This window comes from Perna viridis, chromosome 7, assembly GCF_037379345.1.
Source record: "Perna viridis isolate PV_CMFRI_1.1 ecotype Kerala chromosome 7, ASM3737934v1, whole genome shotgun sequence".
Lineage (NCBI taxonomy): Eukaryota > Metazoa > Mollusca > Bivalvia > Mytilida > Mytilidae > Perna > Perna viridis.
The window spans coordinates 17,699,163-17,717,359 of record NC_142451.1 but is presented as its reverse complement, the minus strand read 5'-3'; the positions used below and the strand labels follow the sequence as shown (position 1 = coordinate 17,717,359).

The following is an 18,197-nucleotide window of genomic DNA, read 5'->3' as shown; positions in this document are numbered from 1 at the left end:
TATTGCCTGTTGCTTCTAAATGTAGATGATGTAAGCAGTGGTTATTACTTGGTGAGTTCATCAACAGTTCTTCTGTGTGATATGAAATTCACCTGAGAGGACAGCTTTGAAAAACACGAAAATGGCCACCTGACAGGATATAAAAAAAATTATAATGAGCTTCGATGTCAACATATTGCGGTCTCGATGTTGCCAATTATACAGTATTATTTCAACATGTAAACCTAACGAACTTACAACAACGTGGTGGTGGTGTGGCGCATCAAAAGTTCTCTGAACTCTGTAAATGCCCTTAATGACTCAGTGCGCGTTTTTAATTCGTTCCGAAGAACAAGTTACATTCGATTTTCTACCTTTTTTTTCGCAAAATTAAAAAAAAAATATATGAATGGCACTTGAATGTACAAGTGGAGTTAATCCAAGAAACCCACAATGGGCAGGTCGAAAGTAGCCAACCATACTTAATGGAGCAAGACCTACAAATTGCTTTCAAAGAATACATATTAAACGAGTCACATAAAAAAACTCAGCCTTTCGATCTTGATGGACGGTAAATGGAAGTAAATACGATGCAGTATAGACCAATCGGAGGTTGTGACTTTTTTCGATAACATGATGCGCTACAAAAATCAAATCAATTGTAAACATACAAAATCCAAACCAGTAATGTTTTCTGTGGTCGATTTTTTGGCTACATTTCATCCAGTGTCTATAGAGCACCATCATAATCGTTTATCATTATATACCGTTCGTGCAAGTAATAAAATGAAAGGTATATTGTATTCAATGCACTATTAAGTAGCTGTCTTTGTAAGAATCATGCAAAATCTGAAAAATATGATACACCCCAAAAAAGGCTACAAATTTTATTTATGTAATTAAGTTGTTTTATGGGTGTAAATTATGAAATGTGTATTTATTCATTCCGATCTGTCTGCTCTTAGGAGATAATCAACATTGAAAATCCATTAGATTCTATTGTATTTGAGTGTCATTTACAGAGTTACCGCCTTTAATTTTTAAATCTACAGTGCATTCTATACAATTTTTATCTCCTATGAGCACGGGTTATATGAAAAACGAAATATAAATTTCTGTTTACTAAAGCATTTTAAACAAAATATCAAAAATAAAAATATGTAAGCTTTCCAACCATGTATCACACTTTGTATGATACTTAGCTGGAGTGCTACTTAACAAATAGACAAATTTGAAACGTGAATCAGGGATCAACAACATAGGATACTCAAATGGTGACTTCTTCCCAATAGGGCAAGAAAGAATCTTCACAAGATGACGCAAACAGATGAAGAACCTAATCTATCGAATCTTAATTCGTTTATGGTGTGTCATTAATTACGGGACAACAATAGAAATACGTCCTTGAAGCCTATTTGGAGGCCACGTCTAAGCCTTATATATATATATATATATATATAAAAGCATTTAAACCCTTTATTCGTTCTAACTTTATACACTTCGGACGATAATTTTGTCCGGAGGACATCATATTGTATTGTTGCTCATTTACTTTTGTTGCTTTGTTCGCATTGTTTTTGGTTGTTAGTGTGTGTCTGTTTTCTATGCCTGGTCCTTGTCCCTGAATTACATTCTTTTGATTTTCACTGGAACCTTGGTTCTCTTTATTACTCTTTCTAGGTATGAAACTGACCCTGGCAAGTAAATTGCTTTAAATTTGCATTTTTATCTACCTGTGATACGGAGCACAGAAAGGTATTTCTGCAAACCATTACGGACGATCAGTTGGAGTTACTGACTGATATCGGTTTAAACCTTTTACAAGGAGTCAAACCCACTTCGACAAGGACATAGAACATACTTCGATCAAGTGAAAAACTTAAGTCAAGTGATTCGAAGATTTTATATCTACGATTTGGAGATGGAAACGATTGGCATAAAATCACTTAAGAAATTCCAGTCATCCTTCAAAAAAAAGTTTTAAAATATGAACAAAATAGGTATTATTGACTTACCGTAAATACAAAGATTTACTGAAGAGAGGAATGCAACGACCGTGAAGCAATAACAAAGGAAGAAATGTTTGAACACACTGATGGAGGTCAAATCATAAAACGTTCTTATATTGAACGAGAAAATATCAAAAAGAGTAATCAAGGGAACCAAGGTTATAGCGGTAATCAAAAGAATGTAATCCAGGGACAAAGACCAGACATGGAAAACAGACACACACAACAAAGAACATAAAGTAACTAAAATAATACATACAAAGTAACAAAAGTAAATGAGCAACTCAGACTCCACTGAAAACTGGGAGCATGGACCAGGTGCACCGGTAGAATAAGCGTTCTCTGCTTTTCTAGAAACACCCGCCGAGTTGCTCATAAAAAGTCAAGTCCGGGGTAGACAAACGAGGAAAGGAAAACCATGACCCGTTGAATAAATCAGTCCTCACGGCGCCGATGGAACCACAACGATCCACGAGTCCACGATGACGACCTCAAAACCTCTGCAGTGATGACTTCAATCTTGTAGCAACATAACCATGTTTAGAAGCCTATTTGTTAGAGTTCCAGCGCGATACAAAAAGTCTGCGCAGTCCCGGCAAGCTCTGGCATAACGTATGAGTTGTGACATGAACACCCCATAGGAGCCGAAGGGATGTTGCCACAGACGAAAGGAAGTTGACAACCCTGAATGAAAAGTCATCACGCTTGTCGTAAAGTTTGGTCAATAGTTTTCCTTTACCATCGATTTCTAAGTGTAGGTCAAGATATGAGGCTGACTTCACAGTGTCTGTAGTATCCTTTATCTCAAGTTCTTTTGAGTAGATGCGATGTATCAAATCCCCGAAATTAGGATTGTTTAAAGATAACACGTCATCTATATAGCGGAAACTGAGATTGAGGGATCTAGCTAAACAATATTCTTTTGATCAGATCAGCTATAAAGTCAGCCTCATAAGAGTGAAGGAATAGATCAGCTAGTAAAGGGGCACAATTTGTTCCCATTGGAATGCCGACCGTTTGTTGAAAAACACGTCCACCACACTGGACAAATATGTTGTCGATTAAAAATTCCAGCATTTTGTAAACATCTTCCTCTGTATATTTGGAAGATGATTTGGAATTATTTCTTACAAAGTATGAGGAATCTCTACCAAGAACTATATATTTGTATCTAGGTGTACCATCTTTTTTGGAAAAACAACGATGTATAATGTTTTTAAGTCGGGATTTTAACTGAGTATGGGGAATAGAAGTATACAGTGTTGAAAAATCATAGGTCCATTCAATAAACAATAAAACAATTGATACTGCAACAGAAATAGCGATTGCTGATCAAGTTTGTGTTAGATCTCAACCCCTTGCAAAAATGTCGTATAATATATTCGACAGAATTTTTCCAAAATGATACGAAAAAGCAAAATATATTCAGTGCTAGACACATGTTTGTTCAAAGGAAAAGCAATACACTATTTTAAAATTTATAACATCGAAACACTGTAATAAAAATGAAATTTTACAAATCAAATTGAAAATTATACAGATGGAATGTATAAATGCTAAAGTGATTATACCATTGTCTTACACATATCGTTTGTTTTCGAAAGTACACAGACCCAATGTGTTTACGGTCCGCATTTGGAGATGATGTTTCCTGCTTCAAATGATTTCAATTGACACATGACGCTTATGGAATTGAGAATACAGGTGACTTCTGGATTTACTCAGTGATATTTTGACCATATCAACACTTAAAATGTACACACAAAAAATTGTCTGACTCCACAATCCTTGAAACATAAAAGGAAATCGAATGTTGACAAGGACAATTAATGTCTAATCAAACGTAATTGTGCATTGAGATGGACACATTTGAGACAGACATTTTTCGAATAATGTAACAAAACAATATATATCTAAACGTTTCATTTTGTTTAGATCGACAGAAAATGACTGATGCATGTTTGCCGTTGTGGTAGACAACGTGTATTTATCATAGGCAGATAAAGTGTTGTGGAGACATTTTGTGTCTGAATCAACCACAAAACGCAGGTATCGTAGATATCTGGAATATGCTTCATTTAAGTGATTGCTAAACGATTCGAAGTTTGAGATATGTCAACATAAATACGATCAACTGTAATTTTCAATTTGAGACCTTTAATGTCACACTCCAGGATGAATAAGAAATGTGCCGGATCCAAATCTGAATTTGCCACGCATTCGTCTCGTGTTGTTGCAATACATCAGACTTGTGTCAAAGATCTTGATATTGACCCGCGTTTCGTATTTCAGTAGTTTCACACACTAATTTAGGACGCTGATAACGCTGATAATCCTCGTCCGTAATGTGACTTTTAGAAAGCTATTGCATGGTGGAAGGTAGTTCACGTCAAACTTGACCTCATTGTTCATCAATGTATAGGGGTACACATCCTCTCGTAGGAATCGTTGTTAATCATTTGGAAATTTCCGAACTAAATGTTCGGGATTTCGTCTACTTGGTTACCATAACCCAATAGTTCATAATTGTTTGTAGCTGTTCTTTGGATGTTGAAGGATTTAGTAACACGTGTAATTTTTTAACGTCTCAAAATCACAGTATATGACGGAAGGAGTCCTAATCTGTTTTGAGCAATCATTGAATTCTACTATATCTCCTTCAATTTGGGAATTTTAAATGTTGAGGCACATGTTTTGGACAAAACTTTGAATGCTCATCCAACGCATCTTGAGAGGAGAATCCCTTAAAATATTATCTCAAACATTTGTATACCCAACCATTTCCTTATGTTCTTCATAGTAAACCATCTAAATTGTCCTTTTTATAGATATTATGAATCTACTGTGTTCGTTTATTTGTATGCTTACTAATAAAATTGGTACGAAGTCACCATCATCGTATTCTGACATTGACGCTGATGACAATTTGCGTTTCAAATTTGTCTATTTGTTGAATCATAACTTGATACAATATTTATTTCATGTTAATTTCTTGCGCAAATGGTATGCAATTTGAGAAACATTTAAGATGATGCTCTCTAGACACTGGATGAAGCCAAAATCAATCTCAATAAACATTTCTGGTCTTGATTTTTTTACGTTTACATTTAATTTGGCTTTTTCTTTTAAACACGCCCAGTAATGAAAAATATTGTAACTATAAGCTCGTGAAGTAGGGTTAACTATTGTCTATCTCTCAGATTTACCTCACTTGTACTTTCAAGTGCCATTTAATTAGTTAAATGATCTTCTGGAGACCATCATTTCAAGTTCAAGACTATTATCAGAATATAATAGCAGTGAAATCTATGATTTTTCAACACTGTATACTTCCATTCTCCATACTCAGTTAAAAGGCCGATTTAAATACATTATACATCGTTGTTTTTTTTTCAAAAAAAGATGGTACACCTAGATACAAATAAATAGTTCATTGTAGAGGTTCCTCATACTTTGTAAAAAATAATTCCAAATCATCTTCCAAATATACATAAGATGCTTACAAAAAGCTGGAATTTAAAATTTTAATCGACAACACATTTGTCCAGTATGGTGGATCATTTTTCAACAAACGATCGGCATTCCAATGGGAACAAATTGTGCTCCTCTACTTGATGACCTATTCCTTCACTCTTATGAGGCTGACTGACTTTATAGCTGATCGATCCGAAAGAAAGAATATCGTTTAGCTAGATCTTTTAATCTCAGTTTCCATTATATAGATGACGTTTTATCTTTAAACAATCCTAACTACGGGGATTTGATACATCGCGTCCACCCCAAAGAACTTAAGATAAAGAATACTAAAGACACTGTGAAGTCAGCTTCATATTTTGACTTACACTTAGAAATCGATGGTACGGGATAACTATTGACCAAACTTTACGACAAACATGATGACTTTTCATTCAAAATTGTAAACTTTCCTATCATCTGTAACAACATCCCTTCAGCACCAGCTTATCGAATTTTCATGTCACAAATCATACATTATGCCAGAGCTTGCCGAAACTACGCTGACTTTTTGTATTGCGCTAGACCTCTAACAAATAGGCTTTTGGAACAGGGTTATGTTGCTACAAGATTGAAGTCATCACTACAGAAGTTTTGTCGTCATCATGAACTCGTGGATTGTTATGGCGTATCTATCTGCGCTATGAAAACTGATTTGTTCAATGTGTCATAGTTTTCCTTTCCTCTTTCAACTACCCGGACTCGCCGCAACTCGGCGGGTGTTTCTAGAAAAAGCAGGGGACGCTTACCCTACCGGTGCACCTGGTCCATGCTCCCAATTTTTATTGGAGTCCGAGTTGCTGATTTGCTTTTGTTACTTTGTATGTATGATTTTAGTTACTTTATGTTCTTTGTTGTGAATGTCTGTTTTCCATGTCTGGGCTTTGTCCCTTGGAATGAATTCTTTTGATTAACGCTATAACCTTGGTGCCCTTGATTAGTCTTAACTTTATCGCAACCTTCTTTCAAATGTTGCATAACTTCGTAGCGAAAGTTAGCAAAAAAGTCAGCAGCTCCAATTTTTATTGCTCTTCAGGATGTATAATCAAAACGAGAACTGAATCAATGGGTTTAGTACATAACACCACCACCTTGTTATTGGTGCTATATGTTTACATGTTGGATTAATGCTGTATAACTGGCGAAATCGAGACTGCAATGTTGACATCGAAGCTCATTATTAGGGTTATTATATATATATACTGTCAGGTGGGCCTTTTCATGTCTTTTTAAACTATCCTCTCTTGTGAATTTCATATTACACAAGTAAAAATTGTCTGATTGACTTTAGCTGTCCCGTCTTTACAAATTTTCTACTGCCCCCTTTTTTGAATCATTCAATATTTCTCATCAAGATTGAGTACAGTTTTTGTTGTGAAGTCATACCCTGTAAATAGAATGTATGAACAACAATTAATGCCGAAATGTATCCTTCACACTTTTGTATTCTTTTTCTATGCTTTTTGATTTAATGATTAAACAAAACAACAATGTTGTTTAAGACAATCAAGTTCAATTGAAAATTTCAAACTATCGAAGTATTTTTTTTTCAATTCCCACATCCTTGGTCATTTACTATTCGTCAAGTAACTTTCTGCTTTTATACATAATTTCAGTTTGATTAGTATCATATTTACCACTTCGGAGTTTAAAGTTAGGAGAAATATTTTCCTATCATTTGTCTTGACAATTATAATGTTAAATATCGGAAATAGTGCCTTTTTCACTTGTACAAACATGCATTAAGCAAGCATGATTCGTATAATTTACTCCTGCAAAAATTCCACGCTTCATAATATAATTCAATTACAGAGATAATATTCACAATAATTTTATGTTGGTTTGTCCTTAAATGTTGATTTAATTCCACGTTTTGTAGATGTCTTTGGACTTTCCACGCTTTCAAAAAGGGGGTTGGTGAACACCCCGGGAGATAATAAGTCCACCAGGATTCGCATCTATCCATTGATTATAAAAACAAAAATACCAAGATAGTGTATCTTCTATAACCTACCTTAACATTCGTATGTCTTCGTGTCGTTATTTGACGTTTTTTAGTAAGTGACATCGTTCTGTTACCGTGGGTTTTATTATTTCCGTTGTCGCATCCTTCAGAGCTTATCAGCTTATCAGATTGTTCATTTGATGCGTTTCACTATACCTGTACCTCAAGGTGAACGTCTAAATTTAGTCCAACTATGTAAGGGTTGGATTTGGATGTTGAAGTAAAAATCTTTACCACAGCATATTGTCACAAATGTATCTTTTTTAAACGGTAGTGACGAAAAACCTTGACAAAAAGAACAAGAAATAAAAACTTTTATTAAATTAAGGAATGCTGATGATACATTGTTTTCACATCATATTTCTATCGGATAGAGATTTCCTAGACAAGACAAATTTCATCTCCTCACCCATCATTACGTTGTAATGTCGCTTGTCATTTAGTTTATTTTACCTAGGAGTTATTTCACAATGAAATTGTCAGTTAAAGTTGACGGGCATTTTTTGAACTTGTCAACTTTCAATGTCTGTTGACCAATATATTGATGACGTATTTCGTAGCGAATAGCCACACCTCCACCTCCGTATCTGTGTCATGTTTTTATAAATGAAAAATGGGGAATACAAAAGGCGTAATTGTTTTGCAGTACTTGTAAAAAATAGCAACATTCCTTATATTGCAGATATAATCTCTTGGTGATGACCTTGACTTCGTATTTCGATAGTTTTGGTTTAGAGTACTTCTCGTATTAAAACAGTTTTTGATTTTCCATTGTATTTAACTTTAATGTGCTGATTAAGGGTTACACCTTGAAACGTGTGTACAACATATTGAAATTTGCAATATGTGTGATTCATTTTCTTAGTCTACATCTTCTTTGCAACCCTTGATCTGCATTATAGAGTGCAAAGGATTTTTTTCTGATGTACTGCATCCGATAAATTTCAGTAATAAAAAATCACAATCTATTCCCGATGTATCACCGTAGGGCCCGCCTATTTTTCATCTGGATCAGTTTCTTTTCGACAAAGAAATGAATCCCTCAGTACAGATTCATTCTTAGGTTAATGAAACCCTTTCACATATTTTAAATAAAAACTAATGATGAAATAAGGCAGATTACAAGTTTTGTACACTATCATTTACAACAACACCACTGGGACAGGAATTAGACAATGTCATTAGGGGTACAATTAGATACAATACAACATTAAATGGCACCAATGACGTCACAGTCATCACCAGGATAACAAAGCAGTAATCAAATCCAAGTAATAGTTGTATATTTTAGACAGTAGTACCCTAATGGTTATGATTACATCATTAACGGCTATGGTATTCCATCATGGATAGCGTTGAACATTCTAGTATACAGTTATATGATCTATCTTTTGGTCAAGCATTCAATGACATCTAAGACAAAGATATGTTTGCTTTTGATTTTCATTTTTGATGTCCTTACCTCACTGAGTCAGGCCGTCATGTTTTATTTTTTCAGCGTGCACCATCACCATTACTACCTGCCATACAATCGGTGTAGAACATACCACAATGTGACGGAAATAATATATAATTTCCTATCAAGTAATTCCAACAAAACAATGCTGTACGACAATCACTGTATCACAATATATTAATGCAATATTAGAAAATGGCATTCCATGTTCACTGCTACTTGTTTTTGAAATATTGTTGATAAACTCTGTACATAAAGCAAATACAAGAGAAAATGACAGAGTCAAAATCTAGTGTTCATAAGGGGTAGAAAAAAGGAAAGAAAAAAAATCACATACAGTACCATTGCAGTCACATCAGTGACACTTTGGTATACTCCAACAAGTGTTGGATGGCATTTATTTGATTTCCAAGATACAAATAATTAAGTAGGACTCCAGCTAAGGATCATGCAAAATATGATTCATGGGTATTTTTCAGATTTTGCATGATTCTTACAAAGACTGCTACTTAACAATAATGACCTCCGTTCAATGTCCGTCGAGATGAATATTATGCTATTTTATCTTCGAATTTAATCATCATATGTTTCTTAAGTTTAAGAAATATGAAAAGGTTATATTCGCTTATTGGAAAGTATCAAGACTACCAATAACATAATCACATTACATTATCATCTCTGAGTAGCCATAGAAAATGGAAACGGAAGATCTATCATAAATAAGGTGTTTACATATATTTTATTGCTTGTTAATAACAATAAAGTTGAAAATGATAAAACTTTCCGTATATCCGTTATACTTCGTTCATTATAAAGCTAAGACAACGTAGCTTCGAGGATATAAGTTGACTGTCTTTGTGGATATAAATCACAAAACTCCCCAAAAATCTTACGTAACGCAGTGCTAACCCATCAAACGCACGATATGAGTGACGTTGACGTTCAGCTTACTGCTCCTATACTTGGTGTAATTGCATTTGTACTGAGGATATGTATATTTATAAGCAAAATGCAATAAATTGTTATGTTGTCGAAAAAAGACAGAGAAAAAAAAAGAACGTATACTTAATACTTTGCACTCATATGTGTTATCACGACCGACGTAACTACACTATTAACCGCTTTATCAGATTCTTACAATTGAACTGGTTGATTTTTTTCTCTCTTTGTGTCTATAATAGTGACATATTACTATATCTTGCAGCAACACGTGGAAGACATTTCACTTTTTTGGTCAATGGGTTGCTACATTTTCGGCATATAATTCAAGGAGGATTTCTTCACCATGCTTTTATGTTTCTTTAAGTGTATCAGAAATGGGCAAATTGTTTCAGTTGAGTACATACTTTTACTTGCAATTAATCATTAGCCTTACAAAGAGACTACTACAGGAAATGACAATAGGTCTCAAAATGTAGAAATGCTTAGCCTTCAGTTCATCATTGATTGGGGGTCAAATTTCGCAAAATTTGAAGTTGTATCACCGCTTGACAGGGTGACAGACAGTAATGTTATAATATCCCTGAACAATTTTTATTTGATTTGGTTAAACAATTTGAGAATAATTTTACCATATCATTACTTTATGGTGGCTGAGAGGACAAACCATGTAGCAAGCAACAAATTACTAACACATGTTATACCCACATGTATTGCAATAATATGCAGTTATGCAGTTCATGCTCTTCAATCTAATTTAACAATTCAATATCTAATGAAATTTGAGCCACCCTGAAGTGGGAATATATTTTTTTCATACGTTATACCAGAGCTTGTCGAAACTACGCAGACTTTTTGTATCTTGCTAGAACTCTAACAAATAGGCTTCTGGAACAGGGTTAGGGTGCACTATACATTTACATTAATGCGAACTGTTTCACACACCAAGTTACCCCGGTCAAATTTAGTAAAACTTAAAATTTTTAACTTAAAAAGTTGAAATTTGGTGGATATATTGTTTAAATGTAGCTAAGCATTTATACATAGACAGATGTAATATATGTAATGGTAAACAGGTGTAATTTAAAGGAAGAATGGTATCCGGAACGTTTCAGTCCCTTGCCGTATTAGGTTCTCTCCTCAGCATCAGATGGCTGATTTTCAAAATACCTTATTTCGCACGAACTTTTGGAACTAAAATTGTGAGAGATATGAATCAAAAAGGGTCTTATTATTTTTACCCTTTTTCCATCTACTCCATGCATGCTTTCATCCTCAGGTAGTGTCTAAGTGCTTGATATTTTATAAAACATAGTAATTGGCTGTTAGTTTGGGAAAGGCACCATTGCTGTGTACTAAAACTCAGTAATATTTTTTTCAGTATTTTACCATGGCTACTGGATTTTATAACAATAATCACTAAATTACTTAAAAATAACTTGCACCTCCACACACCAAGGATTTAAAAAATATGCACTTTTTTATGCTAAAACATTAGCAATTTCTGTGCGGACTGCCTCAAACAGCTTTATTTCAACAATATGAGACCAAATATTCATAAATGACCTAACTGTATTGTACTACCTGATGTTGCTACAAGATTGAAGTCATCACTACAGAAGTTTTATGGTCGTCATCATGAGCTCGTTATGGTGTATCCATCTGCATCATGAAAACTGATTTATTCAACAGGTCATAGTCTTCCTTTCCTCCTCATTTGTCTGCTCCGGACTTGACTTTTTATGAGCAACTCAGTGGGTGTTTCTAGAAAAGCAGGGGACGCCTACCGTACCAGTGCACCTGGTCCATGCTCCCAGTTTTCAGTGGAGTTCGAGTTGCTCTTCTGCTTTTTGTTACTCTGTATGTATGATTTTAGTTACTTTATGTTCTTTGTTGTGTATGTCTGTTTTCCATGTCTGGTCTTTTGTCCCTGGAATGAATTCTTTTGATTACCATTAAAACCTTGGTTCCCATGATTACTCTTTTAGATAAGAATAACAAAAATCACTGTTTGATCTTACCAAATGTGCTCCACATGGAACCAATATTTTTAATGAAATTTCAGACGTCAAACTAGACTTATATGTCTGGGGATAATGTCAAGGAATTAAAGTTTAAATCTATTTGTCCTATTATCCAGAGGTTCGTCCTATGGTATTCTGTAAATGAAACTTGACTATTTTTTTCTGAAGCTGTATTTTATCGATTTACAAGGTGACATGAGTATATGCAGACCTTAATGTGTTTCTCTATAGCTTATTTTATTGAAATAACACTTCATGTTATCTGCCACTCATGGCAATAATATGTTATTAGCCCCTTGTTTAGATTCATTGACGATACTGCCGTCAAACAGTTCATGACAATATTCATACCCTCCGACATTAGGGGAGACTCTCATAAGATCAATGAAAAATTAAGAATCTTCGCCATAAAAATGTAAGATTTGTGGGATGTTTTTGGTTCAAATTACTTTATTTTCTGTGAGATTTTGTGGATTAGGCTTTAGTACCACAGCAGTAGCATGAGAAAAATATCAGGCAGTAAGATCAATTGATAACAGTTTGTTGCTGATAAACAATCATTCGCTGTCATAATGGAGGGTGATGCCGCTATAAGCGCCGAGAAAAGTCAAATGCATTAAAAATTAAGAATTGGGAGACCACATGCTTTATCCACGAGCCTTAACGATGTTTGTTTGAAAGGAAAAAGGATAAAAAATGGTAAAGAATTTATAACTGGAATAAAAAGATGTGATAAACAGATTTTCTCATGGTTCCTTGTTATCAGCCCTTGATTGATATCATACCTAGTTGCCGACAATATTTATAAAGCCATCTATTAATTCATTATTATCACGTTAACGAGATAGTTACTTTTGTAGTTAGATGTCCCCATTTTAAGGTGTTTCAATGTACCAAAATGCTGTCACAAACTGGCAATGTATTATGCACATGTACATTTCATAACAATACATCAAACAAAATACGTAAAAAAATCCATCAAGCAGTTACAAAAGTGTTGCGTCCACAAGGCTTTCTATTGTTTAGACGTGATGAACGTAACTAAGATATCATAACTCCAACAAAATTTACCGAAACAAAATGGTTACGTAGTATGCACATTTACACTTCATAACAATATTTCACACCGTTTATCAAAGGAATCTGTCAAGCCTTTTAAAATGAGCTCCACCCGTAAAGCCTTACCGACTGGAAGACAGACGGATGGATCGATGCCTTAAAACTATTACCGTGCCCCTCCATTGTTTTGCAGCAAGGGACAAAAGAGACTAAATATATTCATACATATATTATGTTTTATATCAGAGTATCTGTTGGTTAATAGATGTGTTATTTTGGTCTATTCCCTACCATAATATATTAACTAAATGTAACACCTCCTGGTGGGGAAATAACATTTAAATCTGTTTTGTTGGTATGATGTTGTTGTTTGTATACATATAGTTCCTGAATTGAAGGAAAGTGTATTCAGTCATTTCAAAATATGTATAACTAAAAGTATTAAGATTTTCGTCTTCCTTGACAAGTTTAAGAGGATGAATCAAGTCCCAATATTCACACGTAGAACATTCACACTAAGAGGGTAAAAAAATGTCACGTGGTCATAGAAATTGACCAAACATAAACATGCCCAATTTATACTGTATATTCAGAAGTAGTATCGTACATGTATTATAGAAATTAAGAAGTTTTGGACCAAAATGTATTTTTATTTTTTTTATTTTTGGGGATAATTCCTAAATTTCATAGAGTTATTGTTAAAAATTGAGATTGAGTTTTAACTATTATCAATGTCAATAGTATCAGCCATAACTATTTTTTTAATTTAGTTGGAACTATGTCTTCTTATCATTGAAATTGGGGGGGGGATGTTCTTACTCAGTAAACAACATAAACAACAAATATTCCTATGAGCTTAGAAGTAAGTATCACTATTATGTTGGTTGAATCCAATTTCATCCTTGATCTGCAATATAAAGTGTGATTATATAATGGGTTTGTCTCTGAGGTGTCCAATAAATTTATTTCCAATTTATCACATAGGGCCTGCCTGATTTTTACTTGGATCAAATAATATTCAAGTAATAGATCAATCCATTAGTACAGTTGAATCTTGGGATTTCATAAATTATCTGACATGCTTTAAATAATATCTGATGATGAAACAAGGCAGATTACAAACATGGACAAGATGCTTACAGAAGAAACACTGATATCTACAACAACATCACTGAGACTGGAATCATATAATGTAACTAGGAGTACAAGTAGATTCAATACAACATTAAATGGCACCACAGACTCATCAAAAGAACAACAGAACAGTAACCAAGGCCAAGTTATAGTTGTAGACTTCAGACAGTGGTACTCTAATGGTTATGAATACATCATTTACGGCTACGGTATTCCATCATGGACAGCAGTGAACATTTTAGTGTACAGTTATATGATCTATCTTTTGGTCAAGCATTCAATGACATCTAAGACACAGATATGCTTGCTTTTTATTACCATCTTTGATGTCCTTACACCATTATTTCCAGCCGTCATGTGGTTTTATTTTTTCGGTGTGCTACATCACTATTACTACCTGCCGTACAGCTGGTGTAGAACATACCACTATATGACAGAAGTGATACCACATATTTTCAAATCAACATCGTTCTACTTAACTGTTTTCTTAGCAATACAGAGATACATAGTTGTTGGTTATCCTCTTAAAGTGAACCGATTCTGTTCTGGTAGGATTGTAAAATGCAGTATTGGAAGTTGTTTTCTCTTTGCTTTGCTTAAACAAGCTGTTTATTTTGTGCATTATGACTACTTTGGGATAGACGTTCCAGCTTTTAGTAATCCCAACAAGACAATGCAAGCTTGTGCTGTACGCCGCCCTAGATGGATCAATATTTCCTTCTTCAAATATTTGGGGATATCACAATGTATTAATACAATATTAGAAAATATCATTCCATGTGCACTGCTACTTGTTTTTGAAATACTGCTGATAAACTCTATGCATAAAGCTAATACAAAGAGAAAACGGATGACAGAGGCGGCATCTAGTGTTCATAAGGAGGTAGACAAGAAAGAAAGACAAATCACATACAGCACCGTTGGAATCACATCACTGACACTTTTGTACAACTCTTTTGCAACATTCCAAGAAGTGTTGGATGACATTTATTTGATGTTCCAGATACAAATAATAGACAATAATGACCTCCGTTCAATGTCCGTTGTGATGAACTTTGTCTATTATGCTATTTTACCTTCGAATTTCATCATCATATGTTTCATGAGTGCCGAATTTAGGAAACATGTAAAGGCCACTTTTGTCCCTGTTGGAAAGCTTCTTAAAAAGGCAAGACCGCCAGTAACAAAATCAGAAACAATGTCATCACTGAGGTACACAAATTCAACATCATTAAGTTCTGTGTTTCTTGAAAGAGTGACATCAACAAAATAGTAAAATAATAATGAAAATCAAATAGAATATTTAAGACAAAAACAAAAAAATCGACGATCATAAGTTAAAGTTGTAAAGATATGAATGATATGATTACTTTATGTATCCAGTTAAAATTTTTGATTATCCTAAGTTCTCACCAGCCTACAAAAATGGAAACGAGAGACTTCTTTTAACTTAAGTGTTTAAAAAATTTATTTAATATCTTTTATCTGAAAATATACGTTCATTTACCAGATATTTTTTTTGTATTTAAGGAGACGACCCCAGATTCTTTATGGGAGGGGAATGGCAAATTTTTCCAGGTCAGAAATTTTATTTCCAACCTGGTGAAAGTCATCATAACCTTGACTAGATTATTCATTTTCACTACTCATTCAAGAATCTAATTTTGTTCTATGACAATTTTAATGTGCATATATGGGTTACAAAAATATGTGGTTTGGGTTTTATATCAAAGCATGTGTTACTCTGTATGTTAATTATTAAAGACAAATGGCATTCCTGGACCTGAAATATATCCATATTTAACGGGAAATGTTGTGAGGGACTTTTTGGGGGACAGATTCGCATATCTATGCATATGAAGCAAATCGCAATATTCAACTGTAGTACGTGGGCTTAGATAATCCACCATGCATCTCACTCATCAACCATAATATGATTTTCAGATACCATTATACCTCTCATTTACGAATCTTTTTGTCGGTAAAAAATAAACTGAAACATTTTTGTATTTTGTGTGATACTTTTTATAGCCTTCAATTTTTGTGAGGCAAAAATCAATTTTTAAGATTTTTTTATTCTTCGAACTTCTTTTCAACAAAATGAAATAAACTGACATATATATATGTGTATCATCATGTATCCTCATATTTACAATGGTACCAAAAAAGTTGCGGTAACACTTAGGATTTTTGGGTAAAATAAAAAAAAAATACTTCAGTAAAGTATGGCTTCTTTGGTATTTTCTGTTTAGTATTATCACAATTAATACCTCTGGGGTTCTTTTGATGAATTTTGGCGATTTTCGTAGTAAGAATTAATCGAAAAAAAATGCAAAAAACTGGATAAAAAAACACACACACACACAAAAAACTAATTTTCAAGTATGAATTTACCAAAAATGTTAAAAATATAAAAATATTACCCTACCCCTAGTAAACTGGTCTCAATATCAAACAGAATTCTCAATCACTGCATACCGACACCATAAAACTCATATTTTAGGCATTCATAATTAAGATAATAATAAACCCAACATATCTGATCAATTCAGGCGCTTAGATTTTCTTTTTGGGGTTACAATTAATATAAAATCGAAAAAATGGGAATTTTCAGAATTTCAGAATTTTTTTCTATATCACCCGTTTTTGTCATTTAAAAAAAATATATCGTATTTTAAACAAGCTTTTGTGTAAATGGTACATTAATATAGTGTTTAGCTTCCAAATGAGCCCAAGTAATGAATATATGAACTTTTCCAAGCCAAGTTAGGAGAGAAATTGCCATCCCTACCCATGAAAAAAATACCTCCACATGAACTAAAATGTTAATATGTGGCATATACACGGTGTACCATAGACATGTTGGGTACTGTTGTTTTAGTTATCGATGTATCCAACATATCTTCTCATTTCAGGCGAGTGTTTGTCAGTTTCTATGTGATAATAATGAGTTTTTCAATTTTGTTCAAATACCGTACTTCAAACAAGCTTTTGTATATTCAAATATAATTATATAATGTTTTAGCATTCGTATGGGAACGAGTAATAAATATCTGAACTTTTCCAAGTCCAATAAGGAGAAAAATTGCCACCTCTTCCATGAAAAGAATGCCTCAACATGACCAAAATGCTTATTTTTAGCATAAATTATAATCAATTTAAAAAGACATGTTGTTCTCTTTTCTTTCTTTCTTTCTTGATTTTTAATCTAATTGAACTTCTGTTCTTTCGATACATTGCAGTCCAAAATTATATATTACAATGAATGAATGGTAGGTGAATGATGTGAAAATGGAAATAGAATATACTTACTCTTTTCTTCATGGTATTTTGTAAATATGTTATATAATGTTTATATGTCAGTGATAATTTCTCCATTAAGAACTCCCTGTACACCATAGTCAGGTGGTGCTGTAAGGGAATTGCGTAAAATCCTGACTACTACAACTAAAGTCAGTCATGTTGGATACTTGTGTTTTATTTATCGATGTATTCAACATATCTTGTCCTTTCAAGTATTTTTAAGTTTCAATGCGACAGTAATGAGTTCATAAAGGAGAATTTTGGGAATTTCATATTTTAGAAAAAATATGTCGTCAATTTGAGCGATTTTGTGGTAGGGTAGGGGTACATTTTTCATTTGTACCCCGAAACCCTAAGTGTTACCACAAATTTCTTGAGACATTGGGCTACATGGTGATACCTATATTTGTTTGGTTTGTTCACACATTCTATCCCAGGAAGACTTAGAGGCTCAATTAATTGAGTCACAAAAATCTTTGCTTTTTGACCCAGTTGGGTACAAATATAGGCTTATACTGAATAAGAATCCGAGAATATTATTTGGCGACAAACAGATTCCATAATGGGAGGTATAAAGGTACTTAAAAATCACCATGAAGTTGATGAGTAGGGGTGAATGGTGGACCCTCCAAGCCTATGAACTACTACACATTACCCCAATAAAGTCATTTATGTTGATGTATTTAATATTGCCACTGGAGACTATTGTATAAAACTTGTGGAGTATTTAAACATATATACTCTTCTAATTTATGAAACTATGGCGGGCGTAACAA

The 18,197-nt window shown here is 33.7% G+C and overlaps 1 protein-coding gene across 1 annotated transcript; it reads left to right on the top strand.

Moving 5' to 3' along the window:
- Positions 1 to 14,107: 14,107 nt before the first annotated feature.
- Positions 14,108 to 15,391, top strand: LOC148611600 (sex peptide receptor-like). The gene has a single exon (XM_088595258.1). The coding sequence runs from the start codon at positions 14,108 to 14,110 to the stop codon at positions 15,389 to 15,391; it is 1,284 nt and encodes a 427-aa protein (XP_088451384.1).
- Positions 15,392 to 18,197: the final 2,806 nt, after the last annotated feature.

What these genes read in the sequence shown, in the direction of transcription:
- LOC148611600 (XM_088595258.1), top strand. Translation starts at nt 14,108, where the DNA reads ATGGACAAGATGCTTACAGAAGAAACACTGATATCTACAACAACATCA.